General features: G+C 44.8%; 1 protein-coding gene across 1 annotated transcript in view; it reads left to right on the top strand.

Annotated features, from left to right (window-relative positions):
- Positions 1–14,115, top strand: part of NUP188 (nucleoporin 188) — a 51,961-nt gene that overhangs the window by 20,981 nt on the left and 16,865 nt on the right. Inside the window, exons 16-28 of the mRNA XM_054998477.1 lie at positions 3,181–3,336; positions 4,406–4,532; positions 4,862–4,949; positions 5,033–5,109; positions 6,049–6,163; positions 6,358–6,478; positions 6,830–6,896; positions 7,100–7,228; positions 9,439–9,572; positions 9,771–9,877; positions 11,317–11,523; positions 13,118–13,287; positions 13,812–13,881. Of these exons, the coding sequence (XP_054854452.1) occupies positions 3,181–3,336; positions 4,406–4,532; positions 4,862–4,949; positions 5,033–5,109; positions 6,049–6,163; positions 6,358–6,478; positions 6,830–6,896; positions 7,100–7,228; positions 9,439–9,572; positions 9,771–9,877; positions 11,317–11,523; positions 13,118–13,287; positions 13,812–13,881 (1,568 nt within the window). The remainder of the gene's footprint in view (positions 1–3,180; positions 3,337–4,405; positions 4,533–4,861; positions 4,950–5,032; positions 5,110–6,048; positions 6,164–6,357; positions 6,479–6,829; positions 6,897–7,099; positions 7,229–9,438; positions 9,573–9,770; positions 9,878–11,316; positions 11,524–13,117; positions 13,288–13,811; positions 13,882–14,115) is intronic.

Here is a 14,115-nt window from a genome sequence, read left to right as displayed (position 1 = left end):
AGATCGGGTATCATTTCGGTGGGCCTGCAAGACGGAGATGTTCTGCCGGGCATATGGTTGAAATAAGCCCAAAAGAGAGAGTCACGTAAAGCAAATGGTATCTGAAAGAACGTGACCAACTAACTAAGAAGGTGTAATAAATAATACAGTCAATATAAATCTACTAACAGTGAATTTATAGAAATTAACACGAAAAGCAATCAAACAGAACAATCAAAAAGCTCTTAAAGGAAGCCTCGGCAAAGCCAGACCGCCCTGTTGCAATGTAGCTCCAGCAGGTAGCGATGCGCAGAACCGAGCGGGGGTGGGGAGGAAGGCAACCCAAGAGTCAAAGAAACCTAAGCTGTGACCATAGCCAAACGCTTAGTAATGAAGTAAATCTATGAATACAAAGAACAACATTCAAACAAAAACCACCATCTTGTGCAACAAGAAATCCATGTAGAAGTAACAAAGCCAATTAATGGTCTATAATAATAAACTCAATGAATAAGCTGCTGAAATAAGTATTCAAAATGTAACCGCAACGGGTTAGCTAGCAATTGACCATCCTGTATCGGATTCTCCTTCCAAGCAGTTACAACTGTAAGACATAAAAATTACAATAAATACAAATTTCAAAGTTTGCACACAATCCCGTAGTTTCTAATGACATAATACTCACATGTCAGAAAACAGTTCTAAACACATTCAAAACAGGTACATGGTAACGGCTCGCTCTCAGGTGTAAGCACAGCCGATTAGAAAACTCATTCTTAAGTACCATCAACCATCGAATCTTTTAAAGTGCCAGAGTCTCAGACAGTCTTCATAAAAATGCTGTAAAATCGCAATTTATATTCAGTCCCTTCGGTTCCACAGTACAAAGTCTGTGGATCCACCTCGCTTCCTTTCTTCGGAGGGCATATGGTTGAGGCCAGTATTAGGACCATCACTGAACCTCCCATCGCCTTCTCCTATCCAATGACATCTCGTCCGTCCTGGTGTCTCCTTCTTTGTATTTGAGGGCAGGAATGTGCAATAGGCCATCTGAGTGATGATTTTATGATATGATTTTAATTGTATTTATATAATTATGTATTTTATGAATGTTGTACCCCATCCTGAGCCCGCTTGTGGGGAGGGCGGGCTAAATACCAAATAAAGTAAAGTATTGAAGTTAAAATGGAATGACGGAAGAGCTGCTTGAAAGAAGGGTGGGAGTAAAATAGAAAGAGCATCTCAGTTTTAGGGCACTGGTGTGCAGTCTAGAGCAAGAATACGTTTGATTGGAGAATCACAGAAAATAGATAAAGTGTTCAAGAGATCTTGTGTATGCACTTCATAAATTCGAAAAATGTGAAGCTCACTCATTCTGAACGAATGATTTATTACAGCCAAAGGCCAACACATAAATAAATATATTACCAGAAATGTTACATTAAAAACGTTATATAAAGTATTTTAAAATAAGCAAATATAATCCATTAAATTAAAACAAACTGCAATAGACTCTGCCTTGACCTGGATGGACCAGGCTAGCTGGACCTCATTAGATTTTGGAAGCTAAGCAGTATTGGCCCAGTTTAGTATTTGGGTGGGACACCACCAAGGAAGACCTGCTTCACTATGCAGAGGCAGACAGTGGCAAACACCCTCTGAATGTCTCTTGCCTTGAAAATCCTAAGGGGTCTGCCGTGACTTGATGGCACTTTCTACCACCACGATAGACTCTTGCGACTGCGTATATCTGGCCATTCATCCACTGATCTAGGGTCGTGGTCTGAGATAACAAAGAAAATACATGAAATTCCTCGGATCTACCTGAAATTTTTTGGAGAGTAGGAGTATTAAAATCACATCTAAGATCGCAATAAGGGCAATATAGTAAGACATGCCTAGCAGTTTCATTACTCAGTCTGAATCAGAAACTTCTGAGGCAGCCTGTTCCTTCCAGTGGGAGGAGCTCTTCTCACTTGTCTGGTCTTACCCAGTCTGTAGAAACAGGTTTTTTTTTTAGCTCTGCTCCATTTCTTCCAGTTTTGCAAACCAAAACAGAGAAATGTTTCAGAAGGTTTGATTCTTTCTAATCTCCTTCCCTCAGTTTCAGTAAGAACAGGATGAGAATGGAGTAAGACAAGATGAAACCCTGAAGCTGCTATATTTCCCATTATGTTGGGCAGCATCAGCATTACTCCATATCCTGCCTGTAAGGATTGGAACCACTGCAAAGTACTTCTAGTTCCTCACTGCAAAGTACTTATAATTCCCCACTGTAAAGTACTTCTAATTTGATATATTGTCAAAGGCTTTCACGTCCGGAGAACGATGGTTGTTGTGGACTTTCCAGGCTGTATTGCCATGGTCTTGGCATTGTTGTTCCTGACGTTTCGCCAGCAGCTGTGACTGGCATCTTCAGAGGTGTAGCACCGAAAGACAGGGATCTCTCAGTGTCAAACTCCTTGCCCAGCAAAGGCTATCAACCAAACCAAATTCATTCCCAATACTGAGCCTGAAAGAAAATTGTAAGTCTAGAAACCCAATCTTATAAGAACAGAAATAATTACAACAACAACAACATTCGATTTATATACCACCCTTCAGGACAACTTAATGCCCACTCAGAGTGGTTTACAAAGTATGTCATTATTATCCCCACAACAACAAACACCCTGTGAGGTGGGTGGGGCTGAGAGAGCTCCAGAGAGCTGTGACTAGCCCAAGGTCACCCAGCTGGCTTCAAGTGGGGAATCAAACCCGGCTCTCCAGATTAGAGTCCCGCGCTCTTAACCAGTACACCAAACTGAAAACCTGCAGCTGACCTGCTACAAATCATCGTACCACATAAGTGAAATGCTTGAGGACAAAATAAGACTAACATTCTCCTTCAAGGGACCCTGCATTGGTAAGGGCCCAGATCTCAGATCATAGGAATCAAGTTCCTAGCTGCATTTGCACATGGAGACTCTTAACAGCATTCAACACTATTGCCTCTTGCTAGCCCTGTCTGTATGTTTTCTAAGATACCATCACAGCCCTGAAGATGTGAAGCTGGTTTGATATAACAGGAAAAAAATTATAGAGGGCTGTACTTTTCTGAAATCTGCATTCATGAGTATCCTAACTTCCTCATGAGTATCCTGACTTCTAAAATTTTAGCCCTGTGAAGGTTTAGTTTTGTGGCTTTTCTTCTGCTTTTAGGTCTGGGCCAAACCAACCTCCGGATACCTCAGGGAACAGTGGGCCAGGTGATGCTGGATGACCGAGCCTACTTGGTACGATGGGATTATTCCTACAGCAGTTGGACATTGTTCACTTGTGAAATTGAGATGCTGCTCCACGTTGTGTCAACAGCAGGTGAGTCTCTGGACTTGGAGATGTTGGAGTGCTACCAAATAGGATCAAAGTTACACCTGTCCGCATCCTGGATGAAGTGGCCTTACACCCACCAAATCAAAACATCTGTCAGTGTCAGTACTATGTGTTGTGATTGAGGGCTGTTCTGTACGTTAGTGATCGCAAAGAGATGCATCAGAAATGAGATAGGGACCATGGACTTTACTACTATGTGCTACTAGGTACTATCTGTTGCTTTAAGTGTAATCCTACTGTGTAGTTCTATATTGTTTAATATTTAAGTCTTAGAGCTTTTAATGCTCTATTCAGCATTTCTTCCACTCCGTGTATGGCACTTCTGGTTTAAACCTTTGAAAATTTGAAATTGATTCATTTGAAATGTGGTGCTGGAGGAGAATTTTGGAGATATCCTGGATGACCAAAAAGACAAATTAAGCCTGAATTCTCCCTAGAAGCTAAAATGACAAAACTGAGAATATTGTACTTTGCTCATATCATGAGAAGACGGGACTCTCTGGAAAAGTCAATAATGCTAGGAAAAGTGGAAGGCCGAAAGAAAAAAGGAAGACCTAAAATGAGATGGCTTGACTCAGTCAAAGAAGCCACGTCCTCCAGTTTGCAGGATCTGAGCAAGTCTGTTAATGATAGGACGTTTTGGAGGTCTTTCATTCATAGGGTCAGCATAGGTCAGAGGCAGCTTGATGGCACATAACACACATACCCATTACATTGTTTATTGAAGCATCCTTGAAACTGACTGTGTAATCCACCTTGAGTCTCAGTGACAAAGGTGGACTATAAATAAAATAAAAGCTAAAAAATCGTTGATCTCAGACAGTTGTTGTTCCCAGCCTTGTTACCACAGATCCTTTTCAACTGTAGATGTCAGAGGCTGGACCTCAGATCTCATACATTCACGAGATGTGCTCAGCCGCTGAGTTCTGGCCCCCCGTAATAGAATTCTTTCTCTTTCATATTTTTTGCTGTATGTTTTCAGTAAGCTGTAGTCTTTTTTTTTTGCCTGAATCTTTGCTGCATGATTTAATAATAAATTCATCTCCTTTCTCAGATGTAATTCAGCACTGCCAGAGGGTAAAGCCAATCATCGACCTGGTTCACAAAGTCATCAGCACAGATGTGTCGATAGCAGATTGCCTCCTGCCCATCACATCGCGAATCTACATGCTGTTACAAAGGTGAATCAGCTGCGTAGCCTTGACAGCTCTGGAATCACCCAGAGTTATAAACAACAACTTTTGTTCCCTAAGTCTGTTAGGGAAGTGAAGATCTGGGAGGTATGGGCTTATGGAGGTGATCTTGGGTCAGTCAATTTATCTCACAGCTTAACTTGCCTTACAGGGGTGTTGTGAGGATAAAATGAGTAAGGGAGAGCAATGCATGCCTTGCAAAGCTCCTTGGAAGAGGTGCAGAATAAAACCGTAATAGAAAATAGGTATTCAGATCATAATACCTTTTCTTTTGGTATTCTGAAATCTTCTTGTACAATTCTTTCTCTCTCTTCCAGGTTAACCACTGTGATTTCTCCCCCTGTTGATGTTATTGCTTCTTGTGTCAACTGTTTGACGGTCCTGGCTTCCCGGATGCCTGCAAAGGTGAGGGCATATCTTCGTTTTCCTGTTACTGGAGTGACCTCCTTTGTGCTGACAGCAAATACACTGCTTGCCTTCCTTTTTAGGTTTGGACCGACCTTCACCATACAGGATTTTTACCATTCGTTTCTAATCCAGTTTCTAGTCTGAGTCACATGATCAGGTAATTAGACTCTTCTGTAGCCCTTGGCTTCTTTTGTTCGTTGTTTAAATAGGTGGCTATATTGGACATCAGAACATTCTAGGTGTTTCATATGTTCATGATTTTTGTAATCCTGCCAACAGATCTGTTTTGGGGAGCTGTTCCTGTGGCTGTTCTAGTGAACTGTTTAAATAAGATGACTCCTTAAATACTATTTTGAAAAGGGAGGGGGAAATAGAACGTGCATAGTTTTTTCTGTCTTGTCTTTGAACTGCATTTCCCTTCTTCATCTTACGAGTTTTAAAGCAGCCTGAATACCCCAGTATGAATCATGTTAACTTGAAAAGAAATTCCATTGGTGTCATTCAGGTGTCACAGACAACTCCTGGGTTGCGCTTTTGTGCTTGCCGTGCCCTTTCTCCTTAATCCCCTCACGTACAGGGCATGATTAAAATTTTCTGGTTTGGGAAGTCAAGCTGCAGTTTTTCCACCCACAAACTGGGATCTTGCATTTTGGTTTAGTCCTAGTTTAGAAATCTTGCTTGTTGTGGGAGAAACAGATTCGAATTCACCCAGGGCATCATGTTGAACTGATACCTGATTCAAGGCTTTCTGGAGTGGGAATACTTGAATTGCTGGCCTCTGTTTCATTTGTGCAGGAGCTGATCCTTAGCAGATAACTGGCCTGTGTGTGCCTTTTACGTGCAGAAAAATGGGGCGGGGGGGGGGGGATTATCCATTCTTCACCGTGAAATGCAAGCCCCTTTAAAATCTCTGTGGCCTTTTTTTTTTTTTGCATTATAGGTATAATTTGAAGTTCATATTATAGAAGTGTTAATGGGTACATACCCCCGGGCCTTTGCTTAAGATTACCTGCTTTTCTCACTGGGTATTGTTGGTCTCATGTTGTCCACACATGGTCACCTTCTCCCCGCATCTCCTCGTGTTTGATTTCCGCAGTGCAGAGGGAATGAATGCTGGAGGCTATGGCAACTTGCTTATGAGCATTGAGCAGCCTCAAGGTGAATATGGTGTGACCATCTCCTTCCTACATTTAGTCATGACGCTTGTCCGGGTAAGTGCTTCTGGGGAGACAGAACCCCATAATGCTACACCGTGGAAGGGAGGGGAGATCTCCGAATTTTTAGGTGTATAGACTTGGTGCAGGGTGGTGCTGCAAGCATTTTTTTTGTCTGATTCTTGCTGCCTTGGGGTTTCTGTTGTTGTTTGCTGCTACAAAAGATTGTTTCATCTGGCTGCTTTCTCTAGGGGCAGCTTGGAAGTACCCAAAGCCAGGGCTTGGTGCCTTGCATCGTGTTTGTCTTGAAGGAGATGTTGCCAAATTACCACAAATGGCGCTATAACTCCCATGGAGTGAGAGAACGGATCGGTGAGCATGATTTCTCTGAGGGGCCCAATACTTTTGCTCTCCAAAATGCTCTTAACTTTTGCCTGGCACTAGTACCTGACTAAGTCAGGCTGTGGCCCACCTTTCGGAGCTGTTTGGGGTTTCTGTTGAGCTAAGCCTGTTCTGGAGGGATCCTTAATCCACCCTCCCTGTTGCTCTTCCAGTGATCAAGATGTAGGAGGTAGCTAGTGCTCTGTCTAAGGGTCCTAAGGGCACTTAAGAGGGTTGGGAGTCTAAGGGAGGTGGGACCAATTCCTATCTGGAATTTCCTCCTATTCTCTAGAAGAACAGAAATTTACTAGGTAAGAGTTTCCTACTCTTCCCGTTTTTCAGGATGCCTTATTTTGCAATTGATCCATGCTATCTTGAATCTGTGCCCTGAAATGGATCCTCATAGCAGGTAAAGTAAGTTTTTAGACTCTCATGTGCTCACATTATCCAAAGAAATGCAAAGCTCTGTGAATATTCAGGTCCCAAAGTGGAACTGAGCTTCTAGTCCTCATGGTGATGTTAAATTGGCTCCCTCTTGCTCATTGTCTTGGGGCTGGCCAAGGAGACCTCCTCTCCCCACTTCAAGCTAACACCTCTTTTCCTGACTTGCAGCAGTGCCCCCAGCCTGCAGTCCCTTTGCATCTTCAGCCTGGCCAACACGGAAGCAGGACAGGCCGTCATCAACATAATGGGGATCGGTGTGGACACCATTGATATGGTGATGGCCACGCAGTCTAGTAGGTGAGCAGCTAGTTGCTTAGAGGCATGGGATGGGGAGAAAAAGATTTGAGTATGACTGGCATCTTGCTGAGGAATGGTGTACAGTGGCGGGACTCAGTACTAGACATGGGCCTGATCCAAAAAAAAATTCCAATTCAGCCATTCGTGGATCTGGGCTGCTGCCGAACGCAGGCCACCGATTCTAAATGATCAACTCTGGTTTCCGGTCCACAATCGGGAATCGGGGAGGCCAGCGCCCAGGGCAACCGTAGTCAGGCTCTTGCGTGCGCACGCGCGCATGCTCCTCAGTTGCCCCCGCCCATGCAGCAAGCCGGCTGTCCCAGTGCACTGCGGAGCTGGCGGCAGCGCGAGTGGCTCGGAGGCTGCCCGCGCCATTCACCTGCCCCGCAAGACAAGGGGCGGCCGGCTTGCCCATGTGCCCCTTGTCCTGGGGAAAGGCAAATGGCGCAGGCGGCCTCCCAGCCTCCCGTGCTGCCTTCTGCCTTTCCTTTGTGCCCACCCCCTTCCCCCTCCCTCCCCTGGGTTGCTGCTCCATGGTTGGAAGGAAGCCTGCTAATCAAGGAAAGCTGGGCTTCCATTCGTGTTTCGAGGGCGACAGAAGGAGGGCAAACGCAGCTCATTTCCCTGACTCCGTTGCCCTGGGAATAAATTACTAGCGCCAGAGTGTCTGCAATTCCGAACAGAAACTGACCCATCCGATCAAGTCCCGAACAAGCAAACTCCCGACCACTGGATCGCTTGCCATGGACAGAACCGATTAGCTGAGTCACGATGGAGCAAACGCCAAAATCGGGGAGTTTTTGAAATCGTAATTCAGCTCGTGCCCATCTCTACTCAGTACAGTATGCTGAAGTGGGAACAAGCATGATAAAGACCGACCTGCAGTTGGACTTTTTCTTAGCAGTGAACCTGCTTGGAATTCTCGCCGGCCCCTCTGTTCTGCTCACATCAGTGTTTTCTGTGTCCCCTTCCTGCTCACAAAAGAACCCAAAGCCCCAGACAGCATCTGCAGGGCCGCTGCAAATCATCCCAGTTTCCTTTTTGTTTTTAGCAGAGTAATGTTTTGTGGCAGCAGTATAGTGCTGGAAAACACTGGGGACTTTCTACATAGACCCAGAAATCAGTTTGGCCTGAGCGGCTAGCAATCGGAAGGAGACTGGCTTTCTGCCAGCCCTGCATTGCTTTGCAGGCCCATTCATTTCTTTGGCCATGTTTGCAAAGTGCCCGTCACAATGCAGTATCCACGTATCCATTTTGGTGTCTGAATTTTCAGATCCAGAGGAGTTAGCCGTGTTAGTCTGTGGTAGCAAAATCAAAAAGAGTCCAGTAGCACCTTTAAGACTAACCAATTTTATTGTAGCATAAGCTTTCGAGAATCAAGTTCTCTTCATCAGATGCATGATCCGATCATGCATCTGATGAAGAGAACTTGATTCTCGAAAGCTTATGCTACAATAAAATTGGTTAGTCTTAAAGGTGCTACTGGACTCTTTTTGAATTTTCAGAGTATCCTGTCCAAACGTTCTCAGCTTATGTGCCTTCCTCTTTATAGTGGTGGCTGGAAAACTAGACTTCTGGGAATTGCAGCAAAACCCATGGCTTTCTGCTGTGCATGTACAGATTTCCAGGTTCATTTAAAAGGATGCGATGGCTCATATCCTTGCTAGGCCTTCAGCTGCTAAGTTTCTCCCCCTCTGACATATCTCATAGAATTACTGTGACATCAGAAGGGCGAACGAAGCTCTGCATGTATATTAGGGAAGAGAGTCCCATTGAAGCTGTATTGTATGTGAAGCCGCTGATTTGGTTTGCCAGAAAGGAATATTCAGGTGCTGAGGGAACCAGACCGTTTGTCTTTCTGGCATTTATGCCTTGCACAGGGATTTGAAGAGGACTATGAGGAGGAAGTGCCTGGCAAAAGTACACAGGGATGGTGCTGTTGGGGGAGGTGGAATGGGCAGGCTGGAGGAGGTTTGGGCCTTTGGGCACCAAGCTGCTAGGTCAGATGGGAATTTGCCCGCACTGCTGTGACCGAAGCATTGTGACCCGGCAACCCTAACGGGGAACAGAAGAGGCCAGAAGGGGGTAGAATTTCACATAATGGTTTAAGCTGATCAGCCAGTTTTTTTTACTGCTCTCATCTTCTGGCACGTCTTGGAAAAGGTACCGCACGAATGACATTTCTGACGCTGTTTTTGCTGACCACACAGTGATGAGTCGCAGGGGCAGGGGCAGCTGCTGATCCAGACCGTGAAGCTGGCATTCTCGGTCACCAACAACGTCATCCGGTTGAAACCACCCTCAAACGTAGTGTCTCCTCTAGAGCATGCCCTGACTCAGCATGGTATGTGTCTTTCTACCGTCCAGCCCCTAGTGCTGTGCCTAATTTCTGAGCATAAGCTACCCATGTATAATTTGCTAAAATTGTGATTCAGGCGGAATAGCTGTCTGTCTGGGGAAGTAATTTGTTTTTTTACATCTCCCTTCTTGTGAGATGCCCGAGCGCACTGTGTTTTGTTTGTTCAAACTTGGCTCTTGCCAGGTGCCCACAGGAACAACCTGATTGCTGTCTTGGCCAAGTACATCTACCACAAGCATGACCCAGCCTTGCCCCGCCTTGCTATCCAGCTCCTGAAGCGACTGGCCACAGTAAGTCTCGATTTCTTTGCATCAGAACTTCTCGTGGTTTGTCTCATTTCTTCATCACATGAGGAGGAGATCCTATGAACTGTCTAGCCTCCAGCTAGAGGAAGCAGGGCCCCCGTTTCTCTTTGTAAGAGTTTTTCCCAAGAAGCTCATTGATCTTGTTAGGCTGACAGCTTGTTCAAGTCCAGCCCTAAGGTGCTGACATTGACCTCCTGTGATCTAGGACTTTGGTAGTCAGAGGTGGTGCTTTTTTGTGTTAAAAAAAAAGTGCTGGTACTTGTATATAAGGTTGCACCAATTTCCCCCTCAGGACTTGGGAGAGCCCCCCAAAAGGTGCCTGTACTTGGTCCAGTCACAAAAAAAGCCCTGGTTAAAGGACTGTTTGCTCTGTATTGGCCCACCCGGAAACTGCAGTCTTCTTCATTTCGTCTCCTCTTTTGTGTCCCTTGTGTTGGGTTGCATCCAAATTAATTCTCTTCATGCAAAGGCACTGCTATCAGTGAAACAATGTTCCTCTGTGCCCCCTTCTACAGCCCGCTGAACTTCCCAAGCTCTTGGAAGAACAGGGGACACACAGGAACAGCATAAAAGACAAATTAGGGGTCTGCAGCAGGAAGAGGCAATAGGTAGAACTTACCTCCCCTGTTCTGTTAATGGAAAATTTTACTCTGGATCCAACCCATTCAGAGGTGAGGCAGGTGGCTGTGAAGACTGGGCTTTTTCAGTGGTTCCCCTATATTTCTTTATTTTTTCTTTTTTTCTCTCTTCCCTTTTAACTTTGTGGTTCCACCTTAGTGTGGAGAGGTTTGGCAGGAGCTGATGGCGCGCTGAAGGTCTTGCCTGTTGTGGTTGGTGGACTGCTTGGAGCACATTGCTTCTATGCTCCAGCAATCTGTATTACCTTTTTTATTTGTATACCATTATGAGTATTCAGTAGCGAACACTTCCCTGCCTTTTGGACACAAACGATGGTCTTGTTTTTTGGCCGTTAATGGATTGGGTCTGGCATATTTGAGATCTGCATCCTCCATAAGTTGTTCTGGCACCCAAAGTTGGCCTCTGTTATGTTAGCCAAAGACTTGCCAGGATCTAAGCATCTTTCAAAAGCAATGGAAGGCTGTTACATTTAGATTTTGCTAAGTCTGGTTATGCCTCTAATGACGGAAGATTTTGTTGAGTTCTTTGTTATGTATCAGTGACATTTCAACCTATTTTATATATGGCTTTGTTTTACATTGCTGTTGTCTTTCACCTTTGGTATGGGAGAAATCTAGGCATAACAATTAAGGACAGCCTGACAGTTCTGCCTTGAATTAAATGTTTCCCAAGAGTTGAAGCTGGTGCTAAGCAGGTTCAAGTAATCTGAAGTTTAAAGGAATAATTTCATTACAAGCAGGCATTATTGTCAATGGTTGGAATGGTCTTTCTTTCCCCTTTTCGAGGTTGCTCCAATGTCTGTCTACGCCTGCCTTGGCAATGATGCCGCAGCCATTCGCGATGCCTTTCTGACGCGCCTCCAGAGCAAAATTGAAGACATGCGCATTAAAGTCATGATTCTGGAATTCCTCACAGTTGCTGTAGAAACACAACCGGGGCTCATCGAGCTGTTTCTCAACTTGGAGGTGAAAGATGGGAGTGATGGATCCAAGGTAAATCTCGGTACAGATACAGCCAGTTTTATTTTTAAAAAACACTCTATTTATTGGCAGTATTTATGGGCAATAGTAACAGTAGCAGTAATAACTTATTATAAAGAACAAATAAAACAGTGGAAAAAGATAAAAAAATACCTTTGATTTAAAAAATTGTATCTCAAGTACTGGAATCTCTTGATCTTGGGGGGAAAAAATCTGCCAGCCCAAAATTATTGATAATCCATTTTACACAACCAGTTTCACAAATAGATGACTACTGTTTTTTAATTCACTGGAGAATCTAAGCAGCAAATCCACAAAAGGCCTTTGAAAGACAGCTCTGTTCTAGTTTATAAAGTAGTCAGATCTAGAGTATTTTAAATATTTCACTGATACATGGCGTTTTGAGGGACAAAGGCCGCTTTATTCTGATGTGCATGTGTTATACTTAATTGAGTCTTAAATTCTCCTTTATTGGTGGTGGTGATGTAGGAATGGGTCAGCCCACTTGCTTCCAAGATGGTGCTATGTACATGACTTCATATTTGGCCCTTTCCAGTGAGAGGGGTCCTGGCAGCTCCAGAGGGACAGGGCTTTCACAGAGTCCTTGTCCAGAAATGTCTGTTGCGTGGGCAGCCTAGATGGAGCATTGGTAGACTTGGCAGTCAGTCAGGCCAGCCTCCTGCTTTATACCTCCTTACTGGTTCTTACCAGAGAAGTTCCTGTTACAGATCTGCTGTCTGCCCCACAGAGGAGAGGGCCAGTTTTGGAGTTCCCAGACTAGTTCTGGCAAAGCGGAATAAGCGTCACAATTGGAGAGTATCTTCCTCTTCTGCTGGCCTAGACGCTAATTCCTATGCACAGAGGAGTAAACCAAACTGTCCAGGACTTCCTCACCATTAACAGTTCCGATAAAGCCCTGGGAAAAGCTTCAAATGGTAGGGGGCTTCTGAAGGAGGGCCTGTGAAGATGCCCATAATGGTCAGATACGTTAATATTGGAGTAGGGGGTCTTTAAGGTGTGCTTGGCCCCAAGCCGTGTAGGGCTGAAAAGGTCATATAGGGCTAAAACTGGTGAAAAATATTCCTGACCGCTGTCACCACCTGCTTTTCCACTAGGAGTACTTCCTCCAGAAATGCTTCACTCTGCCATTTGGGTTCAGATGTATACATTTTTTTCCTCACTCTGTTATTACTTCCTTGCATGTGTATGAGAAACTTGTTACGTGCATAAACAAGTGTACACAACATACACAAATTATGCTCAGAGCTTAGTTTTTTTCTTGTACAGTTTTCAGTGCCTCTTCCTATGCAGGAGGCAGAATCTGGGCGTAGCTCTTGTGGGTGCAAAATTTTTGCAAGCCTTGATTTCATAAGAACTGAGACTGGAACCCCCTCAAGCCCACCTCATTCTTTTTAGTAGGACAAAACCTGGCACACAGAGGGTTGTCTCTGTCTACTTGCCTATTTTTAATGTTCAAAGGGACACCGCTTTAGGGCCCCTTCACCTCTTGCACATAGAGCGTGGTCTGTAATTTTGCCCCCCTGCATTGCCTCAGGTTTTTCAGCCTGAAGTTTGTTGCTTCAGTTTCCTCCCCTTTCTGCTTTAGGAATTCAACTTAGGTGAATGGAGCTGCCTTCATGTGGTCTTGGAGCTGATAGACTCCAAGCAGCAGGAACGGTACTGGTGCCCACCCCTTCTGCACCGAGCAGCAATCGCCTTTCTGCATGCCCTGTGGCAGGACCGACGCGACAGTGCCATGTTAGTCCTGCGGACCAAGTGAGTGGTTCCTTTTTCAGCCCCTTGTTGCCCTCAGGGGGCCCACTTCTTCCTTTCGTAGCTTCCTTTCTGCAGCTGATCCCTTGTGTCTGTCTCTTTTTTAAAAACAAAACAAGAAACCAAGAAACAGTGATCTGCTGCTATAACTAACACATACTCTGAAATGGGAGTGAATTAAAGCCATTGCTTATAGTGAATTCATGATGGAATTGGTGCTTCCATGAATTTTCTCCTTCAGAGGAGGAAGACAGCTTGATGAGGATAGGTGCTTCTCTCAGGACTTTGGAAGCAGGCTGATCTTAAGAAATTAATCTGTGCTCCTCCCAGTTCCTAACTGGACTTGAACCAGAGAGCAGATTTTCTCCTGGGCAGTTTACATTGATTAGAAAGGAAGTGATCTCTCTGCGCTTCCTCTCCCCCGATCCAGGAGCAGAATGGGAGCAGGACCACCCAAATTCCCACCTCCTTTGCCTGAGGATCCGGGTATCCAGTAACAACCTGATGTTTTTGCATTGCACTTTTAGGCCAAAGTTTTGGGAGAACCTAACCAACCCGCTCTTTGGAACTCTTCCGCCTCCCTCTGAAACATCCGAGGTAAGAAGCTCCCCCAGAAAGTAATGCTTTGTGTGTGTGTTTCCTCCTGTTGAGTGGAAATGTTTCATAATTTGCCTTCTAAATATACTGTCTACATTTGGGGCACTGTCAAAGACCCTCTGTTAAAGATTGCATAATCTTTGTTTCTCATTATTGAGGATTTATTGCAGGTATGTAAAGAACTCCCCCCCCCCCCCCCGTACAGTGGGAAGTTCAGGGCAGCCTTTCTAAGCA

Source organism: Eublepharis macularius, chromosome 14 (genome assembly GCF_028583425.1).
Source record: "Eublepharis macularius isolate TG4126 chromosome 14, MPM_Emac_v1.0, whole genome shotgun sequence".
Classification (NCBI taxonomy): domain Eukaryota; kingdom Metazoa; phylum Chordata; class Lepidosauria; order Squamata; family Eublepharidae; genus Eublepharis; species Eublepharis macularius.
Note: the sequence above shows the minus strand (reverse complement) of the source record. Positions and strands in the feature narration are given on the sequence as shown.